General features: G+C 34.7%; 1 protein-coding gene across 2 annotated transcripts in view; it reads right to left on the bottom strand.

Annotated features, from left to right (window-relative positions):
* Positions 1–506: 506 nt before the first annotated feature.
* Positions 507–14,996, bottom strand: part of SREK1 (splicing regulatory glutamic acid and lysine rich protein 1) — a 35,852-nt gene continuing 21,362 nt past the window's right edge. For both annotated transcript variants that reach the window (XM_063295585.1, XM_063295586.1), the window contains 7 exons: positions 14,535–14,665; positions 12,802–12,910; positions 10,963–11,082; positions 10,020–10,598; positions 9,185–9,280; positions 6,050–6,188; positions 507–2,589 (listed from right to left, as the gene is read on the bottom strand). In XM_063295585.1, coding sequence (XP_063151655.1) covers positions 2,437–2,589; positions 6,050–6,188; positions 9,185–9,280; positions 10,020–10,598; positions 10,963–11,082; positions 12,802–12,910; positions 14,535–14,665 — 1,327 coding nt within the window. In that variant the 3' untranslated portion in view covers positions 507–2,436. The remainder of the gene's footprint in view (positions 2,590–6,049; positions 6,189–9,184; positions 9,281–10,019; positions 10,599–10,962; positions 11,083–12,801; positions 12,911–14,534; positions 14,666–14,996) is intronic.

Below are 14,996 nucleotides of genomic sequence, written 5' to 3' on the forward strand. Positions count from 1 at the left end.
AGATTTTCATGATCTTAACCTATTCAGCTACTACATTAACTAATTTTAAATTGATCCCAATCAGGAATTCACTAGACCAGTATTTCTCAACCTAGGCAACTTTAAGATGTGTAGATTTCAACTTCCAGAATTCCCCAGCCAGAGTGGCTAGGAGTTGAAGTCCACACGTCTTAAAATTGCCAAGGTTGAGAAACACTGCACTAGACCCATTCTCACCCACCTCAGCCTCCATTTGTAAATTAAAGTAATAGCATCTTTGACAATACATGTGAAATACCTGGAACATTTGAAATGAGTTATGAACATAAAAGTACTGAGCATCACTTTATACTGAAAAGTTATGAACTTTTAATACATACCTCTTCGGTATTCCATTTTTTTTACCTGCTTTGCTACGTACCAACGCAAACCAAAGTATCCACATAACAACAAAATGCAGCTGTCCTAGCAAATGATAATCAATTTCTAGGCATTCCTTTAAAAAGCAAATCAAAACTACTTCCCTCTAAAATACTTAAATTTATTAGTGATGGTACCAAAGATAGCAAGTATACAATCTTTGCTCTATGCTACTTACACATCATAAATATGACAGCTGCTGTTCCAAGACACAATCTTTCACAGTCCTTCAAGAAGCATGAGATTTGTCATTGCTTTATCAGAATAAGCTGTTTGCTAGCCAACTTCATGTGGCATAAACATCACAAAATTACTGTCCATACTTTACATGGTAAAGCATTCACTAAAGTTTTTTGAAGAAAAAAACTTTAGACTGTAACAAAAAAATGAAACGAAAAAACAAAAACAAAAAAAACCCAACAATGAGCAACTAAAGCAGTATTACAATCTGTGGGCTCTATTACTTCATAGCTTTCGTTTTTCCATTAAATACTCACATGTCAATAAACTGAAATATTGAGAACACAAACTGAAAGCTATATGCTTATTTGGCTTTTCATACCTCTTTTCAGTGATGCAAGGCTATCTGATTGCATTACATTGTATTTAAATCGTTCTTGATTTTACAGTAACTGTGTTATAAGGTACAATTTTTTGTTGTAAATCTTAAAAGGCTGTAATGAGGCCAGAATGAGTTGCACCCATTATGTGCTGTTTTCTTTCATATCTTTATCAAACAGAACAGGAATCTTAGTTACTTCTTTTCCTGTGATATTACACCACTAGTATAGAAATAAATTCTTACATTTAGTCCATAAGAAGATACATGCTTTTAAAGGGAGCTTTCCATATTCCAGTCCTGTTGAGGTAAATTATCTTTATTTAGCATTATTCAACTCCCTGATTTGGTATATGATCCAAAAATTTATGGATTACCTGGATTATATACTGGGTTGTTCTTGCCTTATAATGATCCCTAAACAGTAATTAGATTAGCTATGGGACTTTTTTTTACTTAAAATCAAGAGATCTTCAAATTACATCAAATAACTAACGGTTGACATGACTGATAGATCTTTCAAATGCTTGCCTATTGGTGTGATAGAATCATCAAAAAGAACAAATTAGAAAGAAATTTAAAAAACACCTACATTACTAGAAATCACTATTCTCTGTGTCAAAGGCACTAAAGCAACAGCTTGTGCTCTACATCTCAGTTCAAAAGTAAAATATTCATCTTTCTGTTTCTGTTCTATCTGCAAGTGACTAGGCACTCTGCAATACAGCTCGAGACAAAGTCAGTTGTTTGGAATTACTATATAGATGTGCTTATAACTGGAAGAATGGAACTCTAGTATAAACATGGATCTTCTTTTTAGAATCAGAACATCAGCATGCATTGATCAACTACTAGTTAAGAGAAGTATTTTAGACTTTATGTTGTAAAGAAATTATTTAAAAATATAAAAAGAAAGTCACAAACAATAGAGGAAAGAATCTTCACCTGCCTTCATGGGCATAAACACAACTGTAAAACTGTGTTAGGTTAAAACTTTTCATCACTGTAATTTACAACATCAAGGGAAATATGTTTATTTCTGCACCATCTTCAAGCACATCATCAAAACATATCACATGGAGTTTAGTTTTAAAACCATAAGAAAAACAAAATTCATCAACCTACAAATATTTTAACAATTTCCAAATGCATCCATCAGCAGCTTTTAAGGATAGTACAGACTGCATCCCCTTATTTGTAATAGTTGTTGTTCTATCTTATTATCCATGAAATGCATCTATTTGGGAGGATTTGACCGTTGCTGTTGGCTTTTGCCACAGCATATCCTATTACTCAGTCCTGCTTCCTGTCTGTCCTCAAGACGACCAAACCACCAAGACTGGAATAGCTGCTAGCACAATATGATATGTCCAGTTGATTGCTTAGTCATTTTTTATCCTCTTTTGATGGATTGTGGAGATCAGGAGAAAAGGTCTTGTATTTCTTTTGTGAAATGGGTCAAATGTGCATTCAACCCTCTACACACCTTCAGTTTTAACTGAGACTGTTTCTTCATTTGGTTGACAGTTCCCATTCTGTTGTTGCTCAGTTTCTTCTGCGATGGTGGTCTCCTCTTCCTCTGCTGCTTTACTGATTTCAGAATTCTGATTCTCTTTACTGAGATCTTTATCCTTTGTAAATAAAGAAAAATACTTGAAGACAAGAAATAAAAATATATACATCAGATTAATTTTATTTAATTAATTGATTTTTGAGGGCATGCATATTCCCTCTTATCCACTCCAAAATCTGAATTTTAAAACTTTTTTCTTATATTAACCACAAACATGCAAGAAAAGTTTGGCTCTTGAACCTTATTATTGATTTTTAATTAATACATTGTTTAAAAATTGGCCATCTGAACAGAATCAGCATGATGTACAGATTACAATGTTGGTCTAGGAGCGGGCAGCCCCAGATTCCAGTCCACCCTTAACCATGGAAAGTCACTGGGTGACTTTGGGCCAATCACTTCCTCTTAGCCCAACCTACTTCACAGGGTATACTGTTGAGGAGATAAAAATGCAAAAAACAAACAAACAAACAAACAAAAAACACCACATAAGCCATATGGACCATCAGGAGGAAAAGCAGGATATAAATCTAACAAATAAATACATTTTATAAAAACTGAAACCTCTGAAATAATTTCTTATTTTAAACAACTTTTTAATGAAATTCACAGTGAGTTACATCCTACTATTGCTATTAGCACTGCAACATTTTAATTTCTTCTATTCCTATGTTAATCATTAGCCACCTACCAATTAACTAGCTAACACCTGCTGCAAAGAATGTGGAATTACCTTCCACCAAATACAAGAACCATGCACTAGGATTCAGGAAGCTTTTAAAAACAGTTTTTAAATTGTACATTTAAAGACTGAGGCAAAGGATGAGATACAATAAACCTGGCTGCTTGGAGTCACGATATTATATTAGTCTGAATTTATATTGACAGCATTTGTTATGCCTAATAAAGTTGATAATTTAGTTATTGTATTATATTAATTGTATGTATAATTTTGGTAATTTTTTATTTATTGCATTATTTATTGTATTTTATGCTGTAAACTGCTTAGATTGATATGATTGGCACAGAGGCATATGCAAAAAGAAAACTGGAAAAAATAAACTAGGTCGAAGTTTCCTGGGCTGATATTCTGAAGCAAGAATATATATTGGAGGATCCCTTAATACCCATTTATTATGCTTAAGTTGCCCAGAACTCCTGGTCATGCATTCTTTTAAGACACTGGTTCGAATTAAAAAGGTATACTCCCAAGGTTAACATTAGGCTTAGTAACTCTGCCAGGTAGACAAGTATAGTAACAGGACTAAGACAACAGGGTGAAAGGCCGAAGCGCTCTGCATTTACAAATCTGGGCTCACTTTCCTGCCTTGGTGTAGCTGCTTGGTAGTTACTCCTGCTACTATCTAACTTCTAGGGAGATGCCTTTACTTGGCACCCTCCCTCAGCCCTAGTGTGTGAGACAGATTGGATCTCATAGCCTCTTTGTCTTACAGGTAAACCTAAGGAAAATATTATAAAAATGAAATAATCAGTCCACCTCCTAGGCATGAGGTGTGTGACTAGAAAAACCAGCCTTTCCCCACCTTTGGGAGTGAGATCATTCTCAAAATATAAATAAAAGTATATTTTCTCTTTCTGTATCGTTATTTTTAAGATTCCTTTTAACTTTAGGTAGTCACATCAGTGACAAAGGAAATGAAAACATAAAGCTGTTCAAAACATAGGCAGCATCTGAATAGGCTCTCCCAAGGAAAAGTTAACTCTGAGAATAACATCAGATGGTACAGGTCTGTTAATCTAAGGCACTCAATCACTGAGCTTACCAAGACAAATAAACATCAGAGAGAATAAATTAGATTAATAAGAGCCAATATTCAAAACAGCTAGAAATGTTTATTTATCTTTCCTGAGGATTCCCAGCCTGACTTTCCACTTGTCTTCTCATTTCAAAAGCTAAAAGAGCATTTCTATCAACCCGCAAGGAAAGGCTTTGAGAAATCTTTCCGAGTATGTGCTTAAGGGGAGCAGCCTTCCCTTGTAAAAGTGGCATCAACTTAGATACCATCTGGTTACTGGCTGCCGCTGAAGGGGTTGGGAGGCTTGCCTGCCCATTCACTACAAGATTAGCTACAAAGCCATTTAAGTTGCTATTCAATCTATTACAGCCTTTCTCAAACCTTTTGACCCTGGAGGAACCTTTGAAATATTTTTCAGGCCTCGGGGAACCCCTGCACATTCAGGCTGAAATATAGGTCAGAAGTTACAAAATTATTATATTCATTTCATGTGTACGCCTGTATATATGCCAGTCAGTCATTTTATTTCGGTCACTGACCAGCAAAACAAAACAAAAGGGTCACGACTGATTAAAGTACAACAAGCTATAAAATCATATAACAGTACACGTAAAGCTGTAAGTTAAAGTTTAAGAATTTGGGATGTAAAAATTAATATAGTAAAGTATGAAACAGTTTATGTAAGGCAACTAAATAATTGTTTAAAATAACAGAGTAGTAAAATTACCAATTTGAAATATATAGAACCATTACATTACTAAAAGCTATGGAAAAGTTGTAATTAATATTATTATTCTATCTAGAAAAAATGTAGTGATGTAATGTATAAGGAAGAATACATAAGGAGTGATTATGATTTCAAAACTAAATGAAATATAGTCCTATTATAGCGACTATTTATCTATATTGTTTCAATCAATTCAAATCTTTCATCGACCAGCATAACAAGAAAGCAGATGTTCAACATCAAAACATAATAGTGTGCCAATTTAGTGGGAAGCAGTATTACAAGGAGAATAATATTTCTCACCCTGCCATTGCAGTTCTTCCTTAGTAGGAACACATAAACCCCCGGAGGCTCACCCTTTATTTTTAAATTTTTGGGCAGGGATATACCAGCATTGATGAAAACCCAGGAGTTCTGTATATATGCATTGACAGTGTTCTTGAACTAAAAATAAAGAATGAAACTTACCTCTTTAATGTGAAGTTGCCCCAATTTGAAATAATTTTTTAAATAAATCGTGATCTCCCAGGGAACCCCTAGTGATCTCTCATGGAACCCTGGCTGAGAAACCCTGATCTATTATGTTCTTCTTGTAGAAAGACTACTCAAGATAACTTATATATACAGTATATTATTCAGTTTACTATTAACCTCACAAAAATATTAGAAAATATGCTAAAACTAAATACAACTGGTTTACTACGCCTTCTGCAATTAAAAAAGGTTGTCTTTCCTTCCCATTGGGAACAACACTCTACAAAGGCAACCCTCCTGAGAAGGCCCCAAAATAATAAAAGTCAACACTGCAAATTTTGCCCTCCCACACTAAATTATTAGAGTTCAGTTATTTTTAAAAAAGGAACATGATATTTATGACTTCTTGTCCTTGCCTGTAGTGATTAAGATTCTGAGAAGCATTTTAGAGCTTTTCAGTAATAAACAGAAATACAGGAGATATCCAGAGAACAAATGAACACTGAAGCCTTCCTAAAATATTCCATAGCTATTGTATTTGCTTGCTCACAATGGCTTACCTTCACAGTTGTGGTTTTATCTGATTTCTCTTTGACCTCTTTGTCTTTACTGCTCTTTTTCTTTGAGGTAGATCTCTCCCTCTCTCTTCGATCATTACTTACATCTCTCACTTTCTCTGCCTTTTTGTCTTTCTTGTTTCTGTTTTGGAAAAAAAAATAATACACACACCAATGTAATTAGGATGGTTCATGTCATGTCTACAGCTACTTTCATATGAAAGTCCATGAAAGACCAATCAGCAAGGTCTCACATCCTCAAACAATACTAAATGCATGACAAATAACACGGGAACAAGGCCATAGTATACTGTATATTCAGGTGATAGCCAAAGTAAGGTTTCTTCTAGCAGTTTCTCCTAAACATTTACATAAAACGTGGGCAAGCTAATGGTGTAGTAAGATTTTTAAAAGGTTCTTACTAGCTTCATTCTCACCCATATTTCTTCCAGTTATATGGAATTTATATAACTTGCAGAACAACAGTAGAACCTTGAATCTCCAGGTAAATTGTTGACATGCTTTCTAATATAAATTCTTTTGAAGAATAAAATACAAGGTATAACTAAAGTAAAGTTAATATAGAGCACTGAACACAAATTGATTCAAAGAAAATCCCACTGAATTAATTATGTGTAGGATTTCAGTCTAAGCTATAAATCAAAAGCTCCCAGTTCAGATCTATCTTCTGCATGACTAATTATTTGCTTCAGGTACAAGAGCACATGGGCTCTTACAGGACGTTGAAATGGAGACTAATAGAAAGACTAAAAGAGTATTTGCATATCAAATCCAAAACAGTGAATTGATACATGCATAACCCTTGAGGTTCATTTGGATGTATGTGGAACACAAAACTTAAATGTATTTTTAAAGAAAAGAGTAGAAAGAATGATTTCTTGAAAAATAAACTTGATCTCATCAAAGCTGACATTCCTATTATAATTACATTTTCATTTTTTGACTGAGTGAGCTTAAAGAAATAGAGTATTACCAAAATGATGATTTTTCAGTACAATCCAAATTAGGAGCTATCTGGAAAAAATTAGATTCAACTCAGATACACGGATAAAAATAATCACCAACTCTTCTCCAAGTTGGCACATAAAGAACTAACTTTATAGTGAGCTTCCCACTTAAGACTGAATAAATAATTGCATTAAATCATTTATGCTGCTCATAAAAGAATATCTAGCAATAGAAAAATATTTTTACACATGTCAAATAATATTTAGCATTTTTTTAAAAAAATGCATCTTAGTTCTTTTCCTAATAAAATAATTTAAGTCATTTAATAGTTTATTTTATAAAAAAATAGTGCCAACTTTTAAAAGTACAAAAGTTCATGCTTGATGTAAGATCAATAAGGAGCACTTCTTTATGCTTATGGAGTTACACCTAGCTGGGGTTTAGGGGTATGGTACAAGATTGTTATTATCTTATGTGAATCAAGTTTCAAATAGCCTTATTTTATAAGTAGCTTTATTTTATAAGTAAATAAATAAATTTATAAACAATAAACTTAACAGTCAAAACTTCCCCAGTGAGAAAACAAACATTTGTTGATTTCAGTAAAGGGAAAACAACATCAGGAACAAGTTCTCTTTAAAAGGGAAAATGAATGTAAGTCATTTGCAATATAAAGTAAGTTTTGTGGATTTTTAAAATTTGAATCTCAAACTGAACATGGGGTCTTCTGAGTGCATTAAAGAAAATAACAAAATCAGCAGTTGAAGCTGACATAACTGATCCATCTGAAAATAGTGATGTGTATGTTACACTTAAACCAGGCTCACAGCTTACTATAGAAATGGTCCACTTTAATTCACTCTCTCTGGCATATTAAGACATATTTAATGTCTAATTAGAGAACTAAATCAAACCATTTCTATGTTCTTATTTCGACAAAAATCAAAAATGTGTGCACTGATGTTTGGATAACATATATATCATATGCTGACCAACAAAAACCATTCCTAGCCATGCCTCTTAATCAGAGAAGCTGCTTGCAAGTGGGCATCATTCACACTAAATCATTTGTCAGGCTTAACATGACATATATGAAGTAGCCCATAAAGATATACCTAGAAAAACACCTATAAACAGTATGTGATAGAAATAGAAATGCATTCTAATTTCTCTTCAAAGGAATTTGACTTTATGCAGCCAACATAAAACCTATCAGAAGAATTACAAGAGAGGCTTTTCAGCTAATCATAATATTGGTTTGATTTTGCAGAAATTAGCTGAGGCAAAGTTTGTTTGATAACTTGTTTGTTTAAAAGATATGTATAGCTGCCCATCTTAAACAACTCTGGACAGCTCACAACAGCAATAAAACCCAGTAACCATAAAATACAACCATCAAACCGAAACAAAAACCCGGTGCCTTAATAATTTATTTTATTTTATTTATTTATCTAATTTATCCCCGCCCATCTCCTCCCATCGGGGGACTCTGGGCGGTTTACAACAATCGATTAAAAACCATAACCATAAATACACAGAATAAAATACAGTAATAAATAATATAAATAGAGGTAAAAATAAAGAATCCAAGTGGTGAAGAATTTAAAACAGTCCAAGTGTGGGAGGAGTGGTCTAAAGCAACCATCCCGATGTAGATCTATTCTAAAATAATCCCCTTAGGATGCCCTGCAACAAGCTCCAATATCTACAATTAGGTTAAAGACTACCTCAAGTCAAGTTCAAACTCATGTTTCCTCTGCAGTCTTTACAGAACTGGTTTACCACTGCTTTTTTTTCTAGGATTTTTTTCCAACTTCCCAATCTAGCCAACTGCTACTAAAGCTATTTTTAAAAAGAATTCCACAGTCCAAAGGAATAATAATGTGTATCTAGATAGGGTTAGAGATTCAGAGATAGCTGATTATAAATAAATTGTCAAAGTTTGGAGATTAAATATATGAAATGTAAGGCAAATTATTTAGGATGCCCTAAAAAGGAAAAAATCTTGAAGATAATTATAATCAAAGAACACAATCCAGTTTTGTTTTCTGTTTCTTTCTTTGCTCAGTGTTTCTTCTTGTATTAGTCAAGCTGCTATTAATGAGAGGTATGTACTGCAGAAGAATCTGCAGACCATAAAAATTCTGCATGATAAATCTATATCCTTACCTCCTTGGAGATGGAGACCGAGATGATTTCCTTTTTGTGATTTTGGATGGTCTAGGAGACTTCGAAGGACTTCGGCTCTTCCTCTTCCTTCGATCTCTGTAAGATCCATTAATTAAAAATTGGAAGTCCAGTGAATATAGCTAATTTAATTAAGCTTGGATTGCTCTATCATGTAGATCCGAAATTACAGTTAACCTCAGCTATAAAGCTAGCTCAGCACCCATTTTGATTGCAAAGCAACAGTTGCTGTTTCTATCCATACCAGGGAAGGAAAACACAGAAGCATCTGTAAGGTGCTGTGGGTGCTTATTCACAGCTTGCTAAACCACAATTTGGCATACTAGCCCTGTAAATACAACTAACACAAAAATGCATTAAAACTTAACACAAGGCAGGTTGATTCAAAAGAAAACCAACCTGATATGTTTTGAAGAATGAAACATTTGCAATGCAGCAGAGGCTAGTTAATTCGTTTTAAAAAGTCATTTGATAAATAACCAACGATACGTAAAGCTGTTTCTGGAAGTTTATTGTATGATTATTTTGCATTATTACATGGACCTCATGTAAATATCAGGAACAAGGCAGGGGAATTGCACAAGAAAAATCTTGTCTAGAAGCACCGAAGGTTATCTCTGGAATCTTTCATTATTTAACAGATCAGAGCATATGCTAATCAATTCATAATATGGCCCTAATTTAATCCCTCCAGAAATCTACAACAGGTATCAAACAAGTTCATCGGTGTTTTATGAATGCAATTAATAAGATAATTTACTTATTATGATTTCTATTTAAAAAGTAGTGAATCAAGGAACTTTGGAAAAAATCAAACCTGCTGGAACTACGCGATCTTCTTGAGGAACTGTAGCTTCTAGGTGGTGTCCTGGACCTCTTCTCCTTCTTCTTTTTTTCATCTCTTACTCTGTCTCGGTCCCTTTCTTTATCTTTGTCTTTTGTTCTGTCCCTTTCTTTGTCTTTTTCATAGTCCTTCTCTCCCTCTTTTCCTTTCTCCTTGTCTTCCTCCTTTTCTCGGATTTGTTCTTTGTCATTCTTCTCTTTGTCTCCCACTTTCTCTGTCTCTCTCTCTCTCCCCCTTTCCCCTTCCTTGTCCAAATCTTCTCGCTTATCTTTTTCCATCTCTGCTTTCTCCTTCTCTTTTTCTTTGTCCCTGTCCCTGTCCTTCTCTTTGTCTTTTTCTCGCTCCTTCTCCTTATCTTTCACTCGCTCCTTCTCTCTATCCTTGGTCTTCTCCTTCTCCCTCTCTCTCCCTCTATCCTTTTCTCTGCCTCTCTCTTTTTCCCTGCCCCTATCCTTCTCTCGGTCTCTATCTTTTTCTTTTTCTTTATCTCTGTCTCTCTCTCTAATCTTCTCTTTTTCTCTAATTCTTTCTTTGCTTTCTTTCCTCTTCTCCCTGAGAAAAGAAAATATTTATTAATTCAGCTTACCCAACATTCATTATAACTGAGCCCAAGCCAAGAAAATTCAATTCCCAAACATGTCCTTTAAGAGGGTGCAGAGTGACTGATGGCAGAAAAATTACAACATAGCATCTAGCAGATAGATAGTAAAATCAATGAAGGAAGACTGGTATTACGCTAACTGCTCTATTCTCATGCCATCTGTGGTCACAAAGGAGTTAAATATAGAGCTGGGTAACAGGCAATCAAAATTCTACAGCAAGATATACCATCCAACTTTTAGGATTTCCCTTAAGCCTCTTAGTATTTGGTGGTAATATTAAAAATATATAATGGCATTAATCTCAGGAATCTCACCGAGAAGGAGAGCTGCTTCTTGATTTTCGACGTTCTTTAGATTTTGAGCGTTTTTTGGGTGGGCTTTTGGATCTGCGTCTGTCCTTTTGACTAGAACGTGATCTATCACGGGATCTACTCCTGTAGCAAGTAATTGTAGAAGCTAAATGCTATAAATTATATTGGTTCTCTTCCAATGTTGCCTGCATTATTGTACATTGTTTAAAAAAATAGAACATTCACAAATTATTAAACAACATGAAAAGCCAAACGATATATTCCAAAGCCAACTTCCAAGCAAAAGGCAACTGAAATGTAATTATGTTATGAAAGGCAACAGATGCTGATAATCATGTAATTATTCTTCCAAAAGTGCAACACAATGACATATGGTCATTTCAAAGCATCTGAATTTAGCATTAATTATACCAAGTAACATCCTCATGTCCCCCATTTTTGGAGGGGGAGGAGAGGGAAGAGAAAGTATCCTGTGAAGCTTATTTGTATGCACATAAAATTCTGCCAGTTGTACCTATGATACATACAGGCATGCATGGGGGAGAACCTAGACCTGCCTATTCCATCAAAGGAGAAGGTTCAATTATAAAAGTAAGAATGTGAACTCAAAGATAAGGAAAGGGGGTTAAGAAATACATTTAGCCATTAATACTTTATGTTTTTAGTAAGCTCTCTAAATTTCAGTATATATTACTGGATGTAGAAAAATGGCTGGAGACAAGTATGAGTATTAAATACGTGGTACTTCTTGAGTTGAAAGTTATGGCTGAAGATAGTCTTCATAATCACTTGTGAGAATAATATAATGAAAGCATTTTGGTACACTCACACACAACTTCCTCATTATGTATGTAAGGTTTCATTATGTTTGTGGAGTCTGTGTCCGAAGGATTCTTGAACTTTTTTTTTTAAAGCATTACATTTTTATTATTCCTTGACATGTTGTCTATAGCCATTTTACTTTTGAATCTTGAGACACTTTTCATTTTTTGCTGTTCTTATTTTCTGTAGCATATATCACTACTATCACACTATATAATGCACTACAATAAAATATTAATGCACAAGGAAGACTCAAGCTCATTTTGTTTCTCCTTGGTAGAACCCCCCTCTTCCCAACCCAACCAAAAATTGAAAGTTCCACCTGTCATCTAAATCAGTGCATTTTGATATTATTTTCACACCAGACTGAATTTGTAGAAACAAACTTTTTTTTTTTGCTTGCAATCTTGGCTCACTGGAGAACAACAAGCAAGGAACTCTGGATCGAATAATAACGAAGTTCCCAGTTTAGGGTACTATAATGATGTCTAAGAACAAAGGAAGACTGCAAGTATTCCATTCAACCTTTTGTGCTAAGCTAGGATTTTTGTCATTTTTATTCTTGGCCACTATTAGGCTTAAATTAGATGCAATTGTGGGCCCAACTTAAGGGAAAGTATATTAGCTTTGCATGTGAAAATATTAAATTTCAACTATTTGGGTACTACCTCAGGGGGGCATAAAGAACTGAAAGCTCATAACACTAAGTTTACTAGCCTCTTAAGCTGGACAAAAGAATCTCAAAATACAGGCACAGGTACCACAGCTCAAGCCCTGTGACCTCTGCAGGTGTAAATAGTATTTTCAGAAAAGCCTTAGTGGAGTGAAACCACCTTTCCTTTCCATTGACATGAAAAGATGTCATTCTTGTGATTTTGGAATTATTTTCTACTACTCCTCAATCTCAGGGAAAGTAGAAGCTGCTCCTAGATGCCTTAGGTGACATACTCTAAGAAATCTGGTTCTCAGAGAGGACAAATTCACTATAGATCTCAGAGAAGTTTTACATGGAAAACTTACCTGCGTTTTGAGTGTGATCTTTTCCTTCGAGATTTTGAACTAGATCTGGATTCTGAACGTGAGTGGGAACGCGATCGACCACCTTTTCTTTCACTGCTCTTTCCAGACTCTGAGAGAAAAAACGACTTTGCAGTGTAAGCTCAGAATATTTAAAGATCCCAGCTAACAATCTGGCACAAGTGGAATGTACCACATATATTGCAAGGGGCCTACTCTCTGCACATCTTCCTTCTTTGCAAAAATCCTTCAGAAACATCCAAGAAAGTCATTGCATATATTCGTTGAGTGCAGCCATCCTGCAGCAGTACACATAAACCAGATAATTATAAACAGCTAGCTAAATAAGGAATGGGATTTGTTGCTGCCACAATGCACAAGATTAAAACATGTTTGGTAAAATTGATTTCAGACAGAAAACACACAAAATCTGAGATAGCATTTTGAAAAGCTATGCAGAAATGCACATGCATAGCACTGGATTTTTATTGTCAAAGCATTGTTATAATTAAGTAGTTAATGCTCAAAACTTTAAAATCATAATGGGCTTGGCCTGTAAGGGAAGCAATAAGTGTAGCACCAGGGTCAAGAAAATAAAATTTTGTTCATTCAGTTTTTGTAATGTCTTTTTAACTAATAACTATATGAAATGATAGACTGATTCATAATATGCATTCTCCGGTACTCTACAAACTTAGTCAAATGACTGTGACGTTTAAGGTCACTGATTTTTTTCCCCATTAATTGTTTATTGAAATGGTCAAAAAAAACCTACCAAGATACTTCTGCGTGATGTTTTCATTCATCTTTTAAACAGTTTAAAACAAGGGGAAAAATTCTAAGGGTCAGAATTGTCTTTCTCTTTGTAAGGTACTTAAGAAAATTACATGGTTTAATATTTGTTTCTCTGATAATTTGCCAATTACTTGAGTAATTTTCATTACAAAATCAAGTTATGACCAGACTTTGCTTGTGAGTTCTCTTCTGACGTTGGGTTAAGTGACTAATTTCAACTGCATGAATTATTTTAGCAGTTTTTATGAAGAGGGGTGCTGCAGAGAGAGAGTGGTTCAGATGCAGTCTTTCCATTCCAGTAACTATGGTTTGCAATGCTAGTTTTGATCATAATTTTCTAATGATTTTGGATATTACAACTAACTTGACAGATTTGGAAGTGTCCTCTAAAGCCTGATACCTAAAAGTAAAAAGCAAAGCAACTGAGTGTGTTACTTATTTGCACTCAGAGAAAACACTGATGCTTCCAAGGAAAGTTACATTACAGCACAAAAGAATGGGGCAGGAAACCATAATGAGATAGCAGTCCAGAAACAATGGAAGAAAGAATGGAGGCACGTCAGGCAGTAAGAAGAACAAAAAGTATGAAAGAAGAATTAAAGAGGCCAGAGAATGAAAGAAGGCTGGAAAAGCAAGCAGTTGTGAGGGGTTGGGCCAAAACAAGGAGGGAGTTTTTTTTAAAAAGCTATTAAAAAACTATTCAATACTCTGACATTAAAAAGCAGTGCTATCAGGTACCTTAACAGCACATTCTTGACTATAAAGTACTAAAACCTCTCAGTGATGATACCAAGGTCATCAAAATTACTGGGTCACCAAAGAATTCTGCCCAGGATAGCCTCTCCCTGTTTCCTAGAGGAAAAAGATGCTCTACCAAATACACACCAGGAGTTACACCAGTGGAAATACTTCCTTTTTTGGAAAAGCAAGGAAAAGCCTACCTGGCTCAATAGCAGCTGATATAAAAGACTGAGCTTCCCGTACTCTCTTCATCACTTCTTCCAACTCCTTCGCAGCAGCTTGTGGTGTCATTTCAGGAGGCTTCACTATTGCATTATTGGAGTGATTTATTCTAGATAAACCACAGATTTTATTTAGTTATTTCACTGCACATATGCATATGCTTCATTCTGATGTATTGTCTGTCTACTCTTTTTTAACGCGCAATCAAGTAGAAAACGGGTTCATGTTATTAGCTCACAGCTGGTGAGGACTAGACTCCAAAAAATGAATTTCACAAACAAAACTACTCATTTTTATCTTATTATTCCCTGAGGAATCATCATCTTTTTTTTTATTAGCTTTTGCCTTCACTCTTTCCTAAGGAATCTTGTCTTTTTAGGTGGTCAATCTAAGCGCTGCAAGATTTGTTCTTTTAGCTTAATTGTTGAACATCATCTGGA

Source organism: Candoia aspera, chromosome 2, assembly GCF_035149785.1.
Source record: "Candoia aspera isolate rCanAsp1 chromosome 2, rCanAsp1.hap2, whole genome shotgun sequence".
NCBI classification, from domain to species: domain Eukaryota; kingdom Metazoa; phylum Chordata; class Lepidosauria; order Squamata; family Boidae; genus Candoia; species Candoia aspera.